Below are 15,176 nucleotides of genomic sequence, written 5' to 3'. Positions count from 1 at the left end.
ATTATTTACAGGTAAGGACTTTTTTTTTTAAGTCCTTTACTAAAATGCCAGTAAATAAGTGCTGTGATTTGAAGAAAGGCATGTGACTCCAAAGCCCATACTCTTTCTACTGCTCACCTTTGGAATATACCTACATTTAAACTTTAGTCAAGTTTTATCTGTGTGAAATCATTTGTAAGTCCTAAGACTATTCTGTTTTTCTCAAAGGATGCCTTATAAAGGTCATATTTCTTTCCTGTGTAGTCCTGATTTTCTTTTTTTTAAGTTACTACTGCATGACAATTTTTATAAACCACTTCAAATACTTTTATAGAAAAAAAATGGGATATAAGTCAATTAGAATAAAATTGCCTTTCTCAAGGAAGGAAAAAAGAAAAAGATAACCTCAGTGCTGAAAATGAAAAAAGGATGCCCTCCATATCCCAGAAAACCCAGGAATTCCAGTAAGTAGTGCCTCCTGGGAGAAGGTATAGTATACATTGACCATTGAGGAAAAAGTTCTGTATGAGACCCTCTAGTTAGAGACAATGGCTCTGAATTAGTAAAGGAGAAAATCTCAGTTCTAATTTTAGAAGTTCAGGCAGGGAGTGTTCCCATAACTGATAACAAGCCAAATAGTCCCCAGTTTACACTTGTAGGTTAGAAATGGCACACTGAGCCAGCATTGGGGGTTGGTTGAGTTGCAACGCCTGTTGAGAAAAGTAGGGCAGTAGTGCCCTGTTATCTTTGGACTGCATCGGACAGAACCGAGGCAGTGGATTTCGAACTTGAGTGCATGCAGATCACCAAAAATGTTTGTTAAAGCACATCCCCATCCTTCTTAACTCAGAGTCAGGCCTGGGAACTAGCAGGTGATGCTGATGCTGCTGGTCTGGGACCACTCAGAGTTACTGCCATGCATGACTGCAGTAAAGCTCCTCGAGGGACTGCCTTCAGCTCCAGCTATTCTTCTCAACCACTGGACTCAGCATCTGAGAAAGTACACCAAACTGCCTTCTCCTTTAGGCATGAAAAGATGGGAATATTGAGTTACAATCTGATACAGCCCATCTCAACTCCCAATAGTCCACAAGTTTACCAGACATGAATGAGCAGGTAATTCTATACCTGAGGGACTGACTCATGATCCCCTTGAAACAGTTATCAAAAAGGCAAAATTTCGACAAATACCTAATTTGGATTTGCAATAATATCAAAAGAGATACACCAAGAACAGGGCAAAGGAGAACTTTGAAGAGAGGGCAAATGGACTTCAGATGAAAGAAAAATGTGCCCAGTTAGTATACAAACAACCACCAATGGCAAATTCGGTATTTGAGAAAAAACTTGACAAGTTTCTTTGCACTGACAGGAAAGTTAATGAGAGGGAAATAATGAAATAAAAGATAAGCCCCAAAGATCCAACTGCATTGTAAGAATAGTCAAAACACTTTTTTCCCTATAAAGTATGGATTGTTCCTACAAGGTTTAATGAACTGAAGGGATGAGTCTTGCTGAAGATGGAAGCCAGTTGCACTATATCATGTTTTCACAGTTTCCTTATATCTAAATAGAAAAAGAACTGAGTGCCAGAAATGCAAAAAGAAAATTGCCAAGAGCTGAAGAATACTTGAGTAGTCAGATCATTCACACTTAACCAAACAAAAATAATTTCTCAAGAGTCACAAGGGTTGAAATAGAGTATATAAATTATATTTTAGTTTCTAATTCCTTCATATTAATGCTGACTTTCAAATACTACTTCATAGTGTTGAAACCTATGGACTTTGACTCCTACAAACTCCACGTCTTTTTTCTGCCCTTCTCTCTTCTGTGGTCTATAAAACTATATTCTGGTTTTTGTTAGACCATTGATCCTTCTTTCAACCTGTTATGTTTTGTGTGTGTATAATATTGTTCTCGGTGCTAAATACAGGTCTGATATTCAGGATAACTCTCTACAATTGTGACTATTTGCTTATTTTCTTGACGTTATGAGATTGTTCCTTTTTTTAATTAAAAATACTCAACATTGTGCTAGTGAAGGTGACCACTGAATATAAAGCAACATTAGTGAATGTTGCAAAAATTAGCTATTGTTAATAGCTATTGTTGCAGACATTACCTGTCCCACCTACACAACCTTTTGGAATCCTGACATACAGTCTCACAGTTGATCATGGAACCTTGTGCTCATTGTTTCCCCCGGCCATGGCTGTTTCCACCAGAGGGGGTACCTGACCTAGAGGAGGCTAGTTACCAAAGACTTGTAGGGCTTGTAGGGCTTGTCTTTAAAAAAAAAAAAAAAGTTTAGGTCAATTTTAAATAGAAGAGTCACGAAATTTCCAGTTGGAGATTGAGTGCTAGAACTGAAAGGTCTTGTTAAGACTGAAGGTGCTCTGATTGGCATCATGAGGCTAAAATAAGAGAAAATGGGTTGCTAGAGAGAGAAGGAACAGGTATGAGAGGGAGGCATAGAAAGCAAGTGTGAGACATACAAGAATGGCCAGCTCCTGGCATTACCACAGTTCTTGCTGATTCTGGGGGCTAGTTCTACTTTTCTTTGTGTTCAGAACATTTGTGCCTTTCAAACCCACTTTGTTCCTGAAGTAACTTGAAACAGGAAACTAGACACAGTTTAGTGATGTGTTTTTTTTTTTAATATAAAGAAAGCTTTCTTTAAATCTTTCTTCCTTGAAATCATCTGTGGGGAAAAAGGAATAGGCTGCCTACATAGAAATAAAATAGATTGGCGTCAGATTTCTTCTCTGAAATACTGAATGCCAAAAAAAAAAAAAAAGGCAATAGGACAATATATCTACCATTTGGAAGCAAATGGAAATATTACCTAAGAATTCTGAAACCTGTCAAACTAGCAATTTATCTGAAACACTTGTATCATTCAGGATTCTTGTTACAGTTGTTAACAACTTTCTCTAAAAGAGGAGACACTCATTTAAGGAATCAGAAGCTCACAGGAGCTGTATGAGGGCCAGAAAATCAGGATTGGAAACCACCACAGAAACTAGCCAAACCATACTGTGAGGCTGCTTCAAAAAGACCCAGTTGTGACCTGTCAACTCTGGAGCCCTCTGACACCACCCTCCTCATAAGTTAAGCATATACTCAGCACTTGCCTCATCACACGGCTCAATTCTGGACTGCGGTCTTGCTGACTGGACCCTTGGCAGAGCTGTGTCATATGGCTGTAGAGCCTGGGAAGCTCAGTGGGTTGGTTTCTCCACTGAGGAAGCCGGATGCCTAGGACATGAATTCTCCAAACCTACAAGGGGCATTTCACAGGCACCATTGGGAAACCAGAATCCATGACATACCTCCTACCATAGTACTCCTGCTGCCTGAGCAATTAAATGGGAATGTATTAAGGAAACAGTTTGAGCAATAAAACCTTTGAACTGAATAAACGTGTAAGTAATTGTGGTTACTCTGATGATGAATCTCAATGTGAATGTGCATGTAACTCAGAACTGAAAAGATGAAATGCTTAAATTCCACATTATTCTACCCCAAACTGGGAAATGAGGGAAAGAAGACATAAAAGCATGCTAAATTTCTACTCTTTTAAGTAGGCAGTGTCAAAAGATACTATTTTACTTTTAACTTGGAAAAATACAAGTTCAACTTTTCTATTTAGTGCTAACAGCAATGTTAAAAAGAAAGCTTTCTATCCAAATCATTAGTCAAAATAACTGAATACAAGAACACTTGAACAGAGTATCAAAGAATAGGGAAAAGCGGAGAGGGAGAATTAGCTACAAAAAAGCATAAAATGACAGGAATAACAAATAATGAGTGGATTAAGCACATACGGTAAAGTTGGAGTCAAGTAAAAAAAACATCCTTTACCTATATGCCATTAGTAAAAGATACACCTAAAATGACCCAGACTGGACAAAACTAAAAGCGCAACTACACACAGGCAAATGCGAAGAAAGCAGTATAGGTACATTTATGTCAAAGTATAATTCTGGATGAAAGGCATCAAACAATGAAAAGATGAACAACAGTTGTGACTTTCTTTGAACATCAAATGATAAAGCATCAAGTGTACGAAACAAAATTACAAACACAGATTGACAAAAACTGGCGCCAGTGTTTGACAGATGACTTAGTCTACACACAACCAAAGGAGGACTACTACTTAAAACCACAACTTCCTTCCAGAAAGGGTGACTCTTGCTTCTTGAAAAGTCCTTTTCTTTAGCTGAGGACCTTGATGGGTTTGGAATCTGTAAAGCCAAGCCTGGAGTTCAGTGGGAGGAGGGTTAGAGAAAATCACATAGATGTGCTTAAGAGAGGCAAGAACTCGGGGTTTGGGGGTACCCAGGAATGGGGGCTTGAGCAGAGATGTGAGCACAAGAGGAGAGACAGAACAGAAAAAATGGCAGGAAGCCAGGGTCCTATGAAAACCCTGGTGATGCGACAGGCAATGGTTTTAGAAATAGAGACATACACTACTTCAGTTGAAATTAAGTTCTTAAAAATAAAATCTTTGTTCAGTAATAATGTATTCACTTAATTTTCAGAATCTTTTTAATGATTGCAGTTATCTTCACCATCACTTTATATAAATTATTAAAGTATTTGAATTTACTTACATTACATGTAAGTGTTCACTGTTTCCTCTTTATTGCGTAGCGGAAACACTTTCTTCTTTATGTTAATATAATTTGGTTTGGCAGGAATATGTCCTTATATACTGTTTGTTTGTTTGTTTTCCAGAAAAGCTAGATTGGGAATATACTTTCTCAATCCTTGCTTGCTTAAAATTGTTTTTCTTTTGCCCTCACACAAAGGATAATTTGAGTCACAACTTTAGTCACAACTCATTTTCTTCAAAACTCTTCTAATGTTTTCTGTGGCTAAAAAGTTCAGATATAAGGCTGAGTTCTGTTTCCCCTATAGAAAACTTATTTCCTGCCTGGTGTTCTTTGGGTTTTGTTTTTAATCTTTGAAATAAAGCGATTTTACTAGCATAAACCCAGCTGTCTTTTTTTCCACAGCCCTTTTAATCCTGAGTCTTTTCAATCTTGAGTCTTCAGTTCATTGAATGTTCTCACCTTACTCTTTACAAACCAACCAGATCTACCAAAACACTGCTCTCCATTAGACACCAGCCAGAAGCTTGGTGGTGCCTAAGCGAGAGGCACCATACTGGGTGCCATCCTGTCAGTTCTTGGTGTCCAAGAGCTGCACCCTGTCCCTACACAAGTGGGAAGAACCCTTGTCCTCCACTTCGGGATTTAGGGTAACACTTCCCCTCAGAGTACCAAAGCAGTACTGCTTGTGTTCAAATGCCTGAAAGGATTTGTAGAGAAACAGTTTCACTAAAAATTTTACTTACAGTCTACCCTCCCACACCAAGATAAAGATCTGAAGAATACTGAAAGTGAAAGTGAAGTCGCTCAGTCGTGTCCGACTCTTTGCACCCCCCATGGACTGTAGCCTACCGGGCTTCTCCATCCGTGGGATTTTCCAGGCAAGAATATTGGAGTGGGTTGCCATTTCCTTCTCCACAGGATCTTCCTGACCCAGGGATTGAACCCGGGTCTCCTGCATTGTAAGCAGATGCTTTACTGTCTAAGCGACCAGGGCAGTGGGTTGCTATTTCCTACTCCAGGGGATCAATCATCCAAGCCATGTGCAAGGAGATTCTTTACCAGTGAGTTTAATTTTAGGGTAGAGACTCTGGAAAGTGTATAGTCGAATTCCTAACATTTACACGGAACACTGAAACAGTGCCAGTAATTTTGCTAGTTCCACCACTATAAAAATCCACTTTTGCCAAGTTGAAAGCAAGCTGCAGGGCCCAGGAGCGGTTAAAGATTAAACAAACAGGGCATTTCCTTGCCTACTCTAACAACTGGCTCAGAACTCACAGATAACCCGCGGTGTTGAGCCGTACTTTAAGGGTGAGAGAAACATGCACCACCCACACGCAAAAGGAAAGTAGCTTAAAAAAAGGTGGGGGGCGGGGGCGCGGGGCGTGAAAGCGTAAACCAATCGTAGCGACGGCGCAAGTGTTCCAAAGGCTGGTTTCCGCAAGCTCTCAGAAAGGAAGGAATTAGTCACGTTCGTGTGCCCTCTCGCGAGAGGAAGGGATTTCAACGCCACGTCAGGAACCAGAGAGCCCAGACGAGTACACTTTCCGATGGGCGGGACTTCCGCCGGAAACGGGGTGGTCTGGGCCCTCTCAGAGGTCTCCGGCCGGCTTTTTTACCGGTAGGCCCGGACCGGGGGCTCTCTGGGCGTGGACGCTGTCTGGACCCGGGTGAAGATGGCTTGCGCCGCGGCGCGGTCCCCGGCCGACCAGGACAGGTGAGTCTGGAAAGAGGAGGCGACTTGGGGCAAGCCCGCCGGCTCTGCGCCTCCTTCCCCAACCCTGAGGAAGGCTCCTCAGAGGGCGTTAGGCCCTGGCCCTGTTCTCGGGCGTCTGTACCTCCCGGAGGCCGCTGTTCGCAGGACCCTAGATTCCAACTTTACGTAGCTCGATGTTTTACCTGTACTTGAGACAGAGGATATTGGGAGCTCCGTGGGTGACGGGAAGTAGTCGTTAAGTGACAACTCTTTTCTTTCTGTCGTTGTCGTGTGAGAGCAGAGCCCGCCCTCAGAAGCTTTTGACAGGCTGTTGTGTGTAAATAAACAGTTCCGGTATTGTTTTCTTTTCTTTTTTTAAAAAAGCTTTGTCTAGCAAGTGATTTTTTTTCATCTAAGGTAATAAGTTAAAGTTCGGTTTTTAAATAGAGGGGAGCATCACCGACTCGATGGACGTGAGTTGGAGCAGGCTCTGGGAGTTGGTGATAGACGGGAAAGCCTGGCGTCCTGCGGTCCACGGGGTCGCAGAGTCGGACACGACTGAGCGAGTGAACTGAACTGAATAATTGTATAGGTGCACCGGCAATCTTGATGATGGTGAAAGAATGAATGAATTTGGGGAAATATTGCTCTATTGATACCAGCTGGGCTTTTCCTGTGGCAGGTTCATTTGTATTTATCCTGCTTATTTAAATAACAAGAAGACCATCGCGGAGGGGCGGCGAATCCCCATAAGTAAGGTAAGCATGTTTTGCAACAAGGACCTGGGCAGGTTGTCCTGTTAGGCCACAAAGACTTCTTTTACTCTGCTGCGTTGTTTGAGGCCCAAGGAGAACGAGCAGCCAACGACTAGGCTGCTTTTTAAGTGATTCTTCTTGAGCCTTTGTTTGAAACAGTTTGGGGGTGGGGTGTTGTAGGGTTTGCACATTTTTTTCTTTTTTTAAACCAACGTTATGACAATCTTCTCCTTAATAAAGGAAACCAAAATTATGGCACTGTACAATATCGTCTCGAGAATGTAGTGGAGTTTTTTATTTTAAACAAGACTTGCAGAAAATTCAGATGTGCTGAGTTTTGCAGTTTTAGGCCCCTTATCATCATCATCATCATCCTTTTGACTTGGATTAAGTTACTCTAAAATTAACACTTTTTTAAAGTAGGTGTTTATAGTCTTAAAAGAAATGATTTCTCCCTTGTGCTGTTTCGATAGAAAAACCCAAGTTCTTAGTTGGCCTGGTGGCTTAAGTTTAGAAAGAGCCTAGAGCCAAGTGAAGGGATCGTTGTAACATTTTATTTTCACAATTAATGTTATATCCTGTTTTTTAAGGCTGATTTACATCTTGTAATCTAATGGATTTAAGGAACTTGGCCTAAAGCAATACATTGTGTTATTTAATATCTCCCATTTTGCTGCTTAAATATATAAAGTCTGCTTTGCTGCTACAGCGTAAAGGAGAAGATGCCAAAGCACTTAATTCAGAAAAATGCCTAACATCAAGCCACTTTGACAGAAGCCTCTGGTAGCAGGCACTCAGATAATTTGGAGAATGATTGAATTACTTTTAACTTTATTGATAGCTTACATACAGAAACATACATAAATCTTAAGTGTTTTTCTTGATTAATTTTCATGAAGTGGGTACACATGGTTAACCAAGTATCCAAATCAAAAAAAAACATTACTAGCACCCAGAAAGGTTCCTTTATGTCCCCGCCACCCCCCAGTCAGTGTCCCCTGCACATATAGTCAGAACAAAGGATGACCACTGTCCTGCCTTCCAATACCATAGATTACTATTGCTTGTTTTTTAATTTTATTTAAATGGCATCACACACTATGTGCTTTTATGTCTGTCTTACTTCAGTGAATGTTAAGCTTATGAGGTTTACCTGCACTTTTGAGTATAGTTTGTTAAATCTCATCTCTCTGTCGTATGGTTTCCCAACAGCAGCACTGTTGACATTTTGAGCCAGATAGTTCAAGGTTGTGAGTGCTGTCCTGCGCTGTCTGGGTCACTTAGCAGCTTCCTTGGCATCTGCCCACTGGAAGCCAGTGCCCTACCCAACCCTAGTTGTGATGATCAAAAATGTCTCCAAGCACTGATAAGTGTCAGGGTGCAAGATTACCTTGATGAAAACTACTGCTCTGTAGTATTGCATTGTGTGAATGTACCACAGTCCATTTTACTATTGACAGATGGTTGGGTTGTTTCTAGTTTGAGGCTGTTATAAATAGTGCTTCTTGATGTTCTCTATTTTGTATTTTTTTGGGGGGGGGGGTATATACCTTGCAGTGGAATTGCATGGCCATAAAGAATGCATTTATTTTATTTTACTTCCATAGATTCTGCCAAACAATTTTCTAAAGTTGTTGTATCTGTAATAGTTGTTTAACCAATATTCATTGAACACTACTATATTCCAAGCATTATGCCAGATGAATATATTGATAAATAAAGCAGTCCTTACCCTTGTGAAGTTTATGTTCTCATGGAAGGGAAATCAACACAAAAGTCTGAATATGTGAGTCCCAAGAATTTAAAAATTACAGTTGAAACAACTGTACCTAGTTTGTTCTTTGGTTTTCTTTAAAGGAAACCAAGGGTCTTGGTATGTGTTTTATTCATAGTGTTTGAAATGATTTATACAACAGTGTAGCAGTATCCACTTAAAGCTGAGCTATTTATTGTTTTCATCTTTAATTAACTTTTCAGGCTGTTGAAAATCCTACAGCTACAGAGATTCAAGATGTATGTGCAGCAGTTGGACTTAATGTATTTCTTGAGGTATGATATAGTTCTTCATTCACTAACTTCCATACTCATTTCATTGATGTGATAACTTTCATAAATCTTGTTTTTATTTCTTTCTGTTAAGAAAAATAAAATGTACTCTAGAGAATGGAATCGTGATCTTCAGTACAGGGGCAGAGTCCGGGTCCAGCTCAAACAGGAAGATGGCAGCCTCTGTCTTGTACAGTTCCCATCACGTAAGCTTTTTTTAATGAATGAATGAATTTTGGGATAGGTTATTCCTCTACATTGCCAAAAATGTTCTAAAACTGACATTTCAACAAGTCAGAAAAATAATTTGCATTCTGTGAATTAGAAAAAGGACTACTGCTGATGGAGAGAGATAAACAGTGCTTTTAATTTCTTTTATGCTAGTACATTTGAGAATTTGATGAAACCTAGTAATCATTTAAAAAAAAAAATTGTTCCATGAACATTTTATGAACCTATGGAAGTCCATTGTTATTCCCAGGTTAAGAATGAGAAATTATTAAATTGTCAGATATTATTGCTATTGCACATCTAGAAATGCTTGAGGTCTGTTACTAATTTCTAATACTGATAAATCTAAAAAACTGTATTGGGTGAAAAAAAGCAAGAAGTATGCAGTGTGGTGCTTCTAAGGTGTAAATTTAAATACAGAATATTACTATTTATTGATAGATGTGGGTACAGTGTTATTGATTATATATATATATATATATATATATATATATATACACACACACATATATGCGTGTGTTATCAGTTCAGTCGCTCAGTCATGTATGCTGTTTGCAACCTCATGGACCACAGCACCTGTCCATCACCAACTCCCGGAGTTTACTCAAACTTATCTCCATTGAGTAGGTGATGCCATCCAGCCATCTTGCCCTCTGTCGTCCCCTCTGTCCTGGCTTCAATCTTTCCCAGCATCAAGGTCTTTTCAAATGAGTCAGCTCTTTGCATCAGGTGGCCAAAGTTTTGGAGTTTCAGTTTCAACCTCAGTCCTTCCAGTGAATATTCAGGACTGATTTCCTTTAGGATGAACTAGTTGGATCTCCTTGCAGTCCAAGGGACTCTCAAGAGTCTTCTCCAACACCATAGTTTAAAAGTTAAAAGCATCAATCTTCGGTGCTCAGCTTTCTTTATAATCCAACTCTCACATCCATACATGACTACTTGAAAAAACATAGCCTTGACTAGATGGGCCTTTGTTGGCAAGGTAACATCTCAGCTTTTTAATATGCTGTCTAGGTTGGTCATAACTTCTCTCCCAAGGAGTAAACGTCTTTTAATTTCATGGCTGCAGTAACCATCAGCAGTGATATTCGGAGCCCCAAAAAATAAAGTCTGCCGCTGTTTCCACTGTTTCTCCATATGTTTGCCATGAAGTGATGGGAGCTGATGCCATGATCTTTGTTTTCTGAATCTTGAGCTTTAAGCCAACTTTTTCACTCTCCTCTTTCACTTTCATCAAGAGGCTCTTTAGTTCTTCTTTACTTTCTGCCATAAGGGTGGTGTCATCTGCATATCTGAGGTTATTGATATTTCTCCCAGCAGTCTTGATTCCAGCTTGTGCTTCCTCCAGCCCAGTGTTTCTCATAATGTACTCTGCATATAAGTTAAATAAGCAGGGTGACAATATAGAGCCTTGACGTACTCCTTTTCCTATTTGGAACCAGTCTGGTGTTCCATGTCCAGTTCTAACTGTTGCTTCTTGACCTGCATATAGGTTTCTCAAGAGGGAGGTCAGGTGGTCTGGTATTCCCATCTCTTTGAGAATTTTCCACAGTTTATTGTGATCCACACAGTCAAAGGCTTTGGCATAGTCACTAAAGCAGAAATAGATGATTTTCCGGAACTCTCTTGCTTTTTCGATGATCCAGCAGATGTTGGCAGTTTGATCTCTGTTTCCTCTAACTCTTCTAAAACCAGCTTGAATATCTGGAAGTTCACAGTTCACATATTGTTGAAGCCTGGCTTGGAGAATTTGAGCATTACTTTACTAGCATGTGAGATGAGTGCAGTTGTGCGGTAGTTTGAGCATTCTTTGGCATTGCCTTTCTTTGGGATTGAAATTAAAACTGACCTTTTCCAGTCCTGTGGCCACTGCTGAGTTTTCCAAATTTGCTGGCATACTGAGTGCAGCACTTTCACAGCATCATCTTTTAGGATTTGAAATAGCTCAACTGGAATTCCATCACCTCCACTAGCTTTGTTCGCAGTGATGCTTTCTAAGGCCCACTTGACTTCACATTCCAGGATATCTGGCTCTAGGTGAGTGATCACACTGTCATGGTTATCTGCATTGTGAAGATCTTTTTTGTATAGTTCTTCTGTGTATTCTTGCCATCTCTTCTTAATATATTGTGCTTCTGTTGGGTCCATACCATTACTGTCCTTTGTTGTACCCATCTTTGCATGAGATGTTCCCTTGGTACCCTGGGTTGGGAAGATCCTCTGGAGAAGGAAATGGCAACCCACTCCAGTACTCTTGCATGGAAAATCCCATGGACGGAAGAGCATTATAGACTCTATTCCATGGGATAGCAAAGAGTTGGCCACGACTGAGCGACTTCACTTCACTCTGTATATTCTTGCCATCTCTTCTTAATATCTTGTGCTTCTGTTAGGTCCATACCATTACTGTCCTTTGTTGTGCCCATCTTTGCATGGAATGTTCCCTTAGTATCTCTAATTTTCTAGTCTTGCCCATTCAATTATTTTCCTCTGTTTCTTTGCACTGATCCCTGAGGAAGGATTTCTTATCTCTCCTTGCCCTTCTTTGGAACTCTGCATTCAAATGGATATATCTTTCCTTTTCTCCTTTGCTTTTTGCTTGTCTTCTTTTCACAGCTATTTGTAAAGCCTCCTCAGACAGCCATTCTGCTTTTTTGCCTTTCTTTTTCTTGGGGATGGTCTTGATCCCTGTCTCCTGTACAGTAACACAAACCTCTGTCCATAGTTCATCAGGCACTCTGTCTATCAGATCTATTAAATCCCTTAAATCTATTAGATCCCCTTAAATCCCTTAAATCCATTTCTCACTTCCACTGTATAACTGTTAGGGATTTGATTTAGGTCATACTTGAATGGTCTAGTGGTTTTCCCTACTTTCTTCAATTTAAGTCTGAATTTGGCAATAAGGATCTGAGCCACAGTCACCTCCTGGTCTTGTTTTTGCTGACTATATAGAGCTTCTCCATCTTTGGATACAAAGAATACAATCAGTCTAATTTCAGTGTTGACTCTCTGGCGATGTCCATGAGTAGAGTCTTTTCTTGTGTTGTTAGAAGAGGGTGTTTTCTCTGACCAGTGCTTTCTCTTGGCAGAACTCTATTAGCCTTTGCCCTGCTTCATTCTGTACGCCAAGGCCAAATTTGCCTGTTACTCCAGATGTCTCTTGCCTGGAAAATCCCATGGACTGAGGAGCCTGGTAGGCTAAGTCCGTGGGGTCACAAAGAGTCGGGCACGACTGAGTGACTTCACTTCACTTCACTTCCAGATGTTTCTTGACTTCCTACTTTTGCATTCCAGTCCCCTGTAATGAAAAGGACATCGTTTTTTGGGTGTTAATTCTAAAAGGTCTTGTAGGTCTTCCTAGAACCGTTCAGCTTCAGCTTCTTCAGTGTTACTCGGGGCATAGACTTGGATTACAGTGATACTGAATGGTTTGCCTTGGAAACGAATAGAGATCATTCTGTCGTTTTTGAGATTGCATCCAGGTACTGCATTTTGGACTCTTTTGTTGACTATGTTGGCTACTCCATTTCTTCTAAGGGATTCTTGCCCACAGTAATAGATATAATGGTCATCTGAATTAAATTCAGCCATTCCAGTCCATTTTAGTTCTCTGATTCCTAGAATGTCGATGTTCACTCTTGCCATCTCCTGTTTGACCACTTCCAATTTGCCTTAATTCATGGACCTAACATTCCAGGTTCCTATGCATTGAGAAGGAAATGGCAACCCACTCCAGTGTTCTTGCCTAGAGAATCCCAGGGATGGTGGAGCCTGGTGGGCTGCCGTCTCTGGGGTTGCATAGAGTCAGACATCACTGAAGCGACTTAGCAGCAGCAGCAGCAGCAGCAACATTCCAGGTTCCTATGCATTATTGCTGTTTACAGCATCAGGCCTTGCTTCCATCACCAGTCACATCCACAACTGGCTGTTGTTTTTGCTTTGGCTCCATGTGTGTATATGCTGCTGCTGCTGCTAAGTCGCTTCAGTCATGTCCCACCAGGCTCCCCCGTCCCTGGGATTTTCCAGGCAAGAACACTGGAGTGGGTTGCCATTTCCTTTTCCAATGCATGAAAGTGAAAAGTGAAAGTGAAGTCACTCAGTCGTGTCCGACTCTTAGCGACCCAATGGACTGCAGCCTACCAGGCTCCCCCATCCATGGGATTTTCCAGGCAAGAGTACTGGAGTGGGGTGCCATTGCCTTCTCTGTGTGTGTATGTATATATGTATATTTGAAATGGACTGGAAGAAAACTCCAAGTTTTAAGGTAGTGGTTAACCTAAGGCAAGCAGGCAGTGAGGAGAGGTGCCAGGGGTGTGACGGTCAGAGAAGACTGTTGCATTATCTCTAGCATTTTATTCCTTAAAAAAATCTTTTACAGCTTAATGACATTGAATTTTTGTTGGAAGACTCAGAAGCCTGTGCTTCCTAGCTTAAGATACAGTAAGAGCCTGATTCTATTGCCAGCTTGTTATGTTTAGATATTTTCTTTGATCTTCAAGTCAATTACTAGGATCAAGGTAAAAATTTTTATTTCAAATAAAATGTTCTGAATTTTTGTTTTGTTCATTTAAATTTAATTTCAGCATTGTTCTTAATACATTTTCTCTCAGAAAGGTCCCGATTTCTGCAAATCATTGTCTTCCTAGTTATTTAATTTCTTCTGTTTAAATTCTTATTTTCTTGACGTGATGACTTCATGAACTTTATGATTTTCAAGTACGATGACCTTTTGCATCTTGTTTCTCAGTTTATATACTAAGCCTAACTTCTGGTTCCTAGGTAAGTCAGTAATGTTGTATGCTGCAGAAATGATACCTAAACTGAAAACAAGGACACAAAAAACAGGAGTTGGTGACCAAAGTCTTCAGCAAGGAGAGGGAAGTAAGAAAGGGAAAGGAAAGAAGAAGAAGTGATCTGGCCTGAGAATCAAGGATGTGATACAGCTGTAAGAGACATGAATGGAGGCTTTGCTTGTATCTGAGGGAAACAGAAGCGTCTTCTTTGCATCATTTAACTGAGCTGTGAACATTTGTGCCTCCCAGCTTCAACATCAGAGTTGATAATGAAATAAATATACATCAGAAGTTTGCATCCAGCTCTTACGCAGTATAAAAGACATTTTTCTTTTTTGCCTCTTAATGCAGAGTTTTTGTGAAAGAAAGAAGCATATTCTTAAATGGACAGTGGGCTCTGCCATAAGTTACTTGAAATCCTATATCTGTTTGTTCTCTATGTGAACATGTTTCAAATAAATGAGTTTAATAAGATTTGAAATACACCTTTTGTTTATCTTTTTAATTTTAGTGAAATAAAATTTGAAACTTGACTTTTTGTCGCTTTTGCTTATGAACTGATTAATGGCAGTAGAGGAGATAGAGAATAAAATGGGGAGTGGAAGCTTAGTGAGTCCCTAAAACCAGAAAGTGGTTAAATCCTTTTGCAGGTCTATGAACAGGCAGTCTGTGGATCATGTTCTTTTAATCAGTCTTTGTAATTGAGTTGTTTCATCAATTACTAGTTTGTTGACATGGAAATTTAAGCTTTAGATTTGCTTATTTTATAGATTGGAGTTCTAAAATTATCTATGCTTTAGCACCTTGAGATAAACTTTTTTCCAAGAAACTAAAGTAGATTGATAATTCTGACTTTGTTCCAAAGCACTGTTCTAAAAGTGGTGACTTTGTGTAAAATTTAAGAGACTCCTTCTCCAGCCTTTTGTTTTTGTCTGCTGAGCATCTCTTGGGGGACTGCCTTCTCTGACTCGGTGTGCTTCTGGAAGAGCTTTTAGTCACAGGACTGCACCCTGACCACAGGATGTAACCAAGGCCAGGCCAGTGGAGTGTT

At 40.2% G+C, this 15,176-nt stretch overlaps 1 protein-coding gene across 2 annotated transcripts; it reads left to right on the top strand.

Annotated features, from left to right (window-relative positions):
• The first annotated feature begins 5,870 nt into the window (after positions 1-5,870).
• SRP19 (signal recognition particle 19) lies at positions 5,871-14,658 on the top strand. Of its 2 annotated transcripts, XM_069595259.1 has the most exons (5): positions 5,871-6,318; positions 6,980-7,055; positions 9,030-9,101; positions 9,193-9,304; positions 14,112-14,658. In XM_069595259.1, exons 1-5 carry the CDS (start codon positions 6,278-6,280, stop codon positions 14,243-14,245), a joined length of 435 nt encoding a protein of 144 aa, XP_069451360.1. In that variant the 5' UTR covers positions 5,871-6,277; the 3' UTR covers positions 14,246-14,658. The 2 variants fall into 2 exon arrangements, with proteins under 2 accessions (XP_069451360.1, XP_069451361.1); XM_069595260.1 differs by lacking the exon at positions 6,980-7,055 and having other exon boundaries at positions 6,154-6,318.
• Positions 14,659-15,176: the final 518 nt, after the last annotated feature.

The sequence above is a fragment of the Ovis canadensis genome, chromosome 7, assembly GCF_042477335.2.
Source record: "Ovis canadensis isolate MfBH-ARS-UI-01 breed Bighorn chromosome 7, ARS-UI_OviCan_v2, whole genome shotgun sequence".
NCBI lineage: Eukaryota > Metazoa > Chordata > Mammalia > Artiodactyla > Bovidae > Ovis > Ovis canadensis.
Note: the sequence above shows the minus strand (reverse complement) of the source record. Positions and strands in the feature narration are given on the sequence as shown.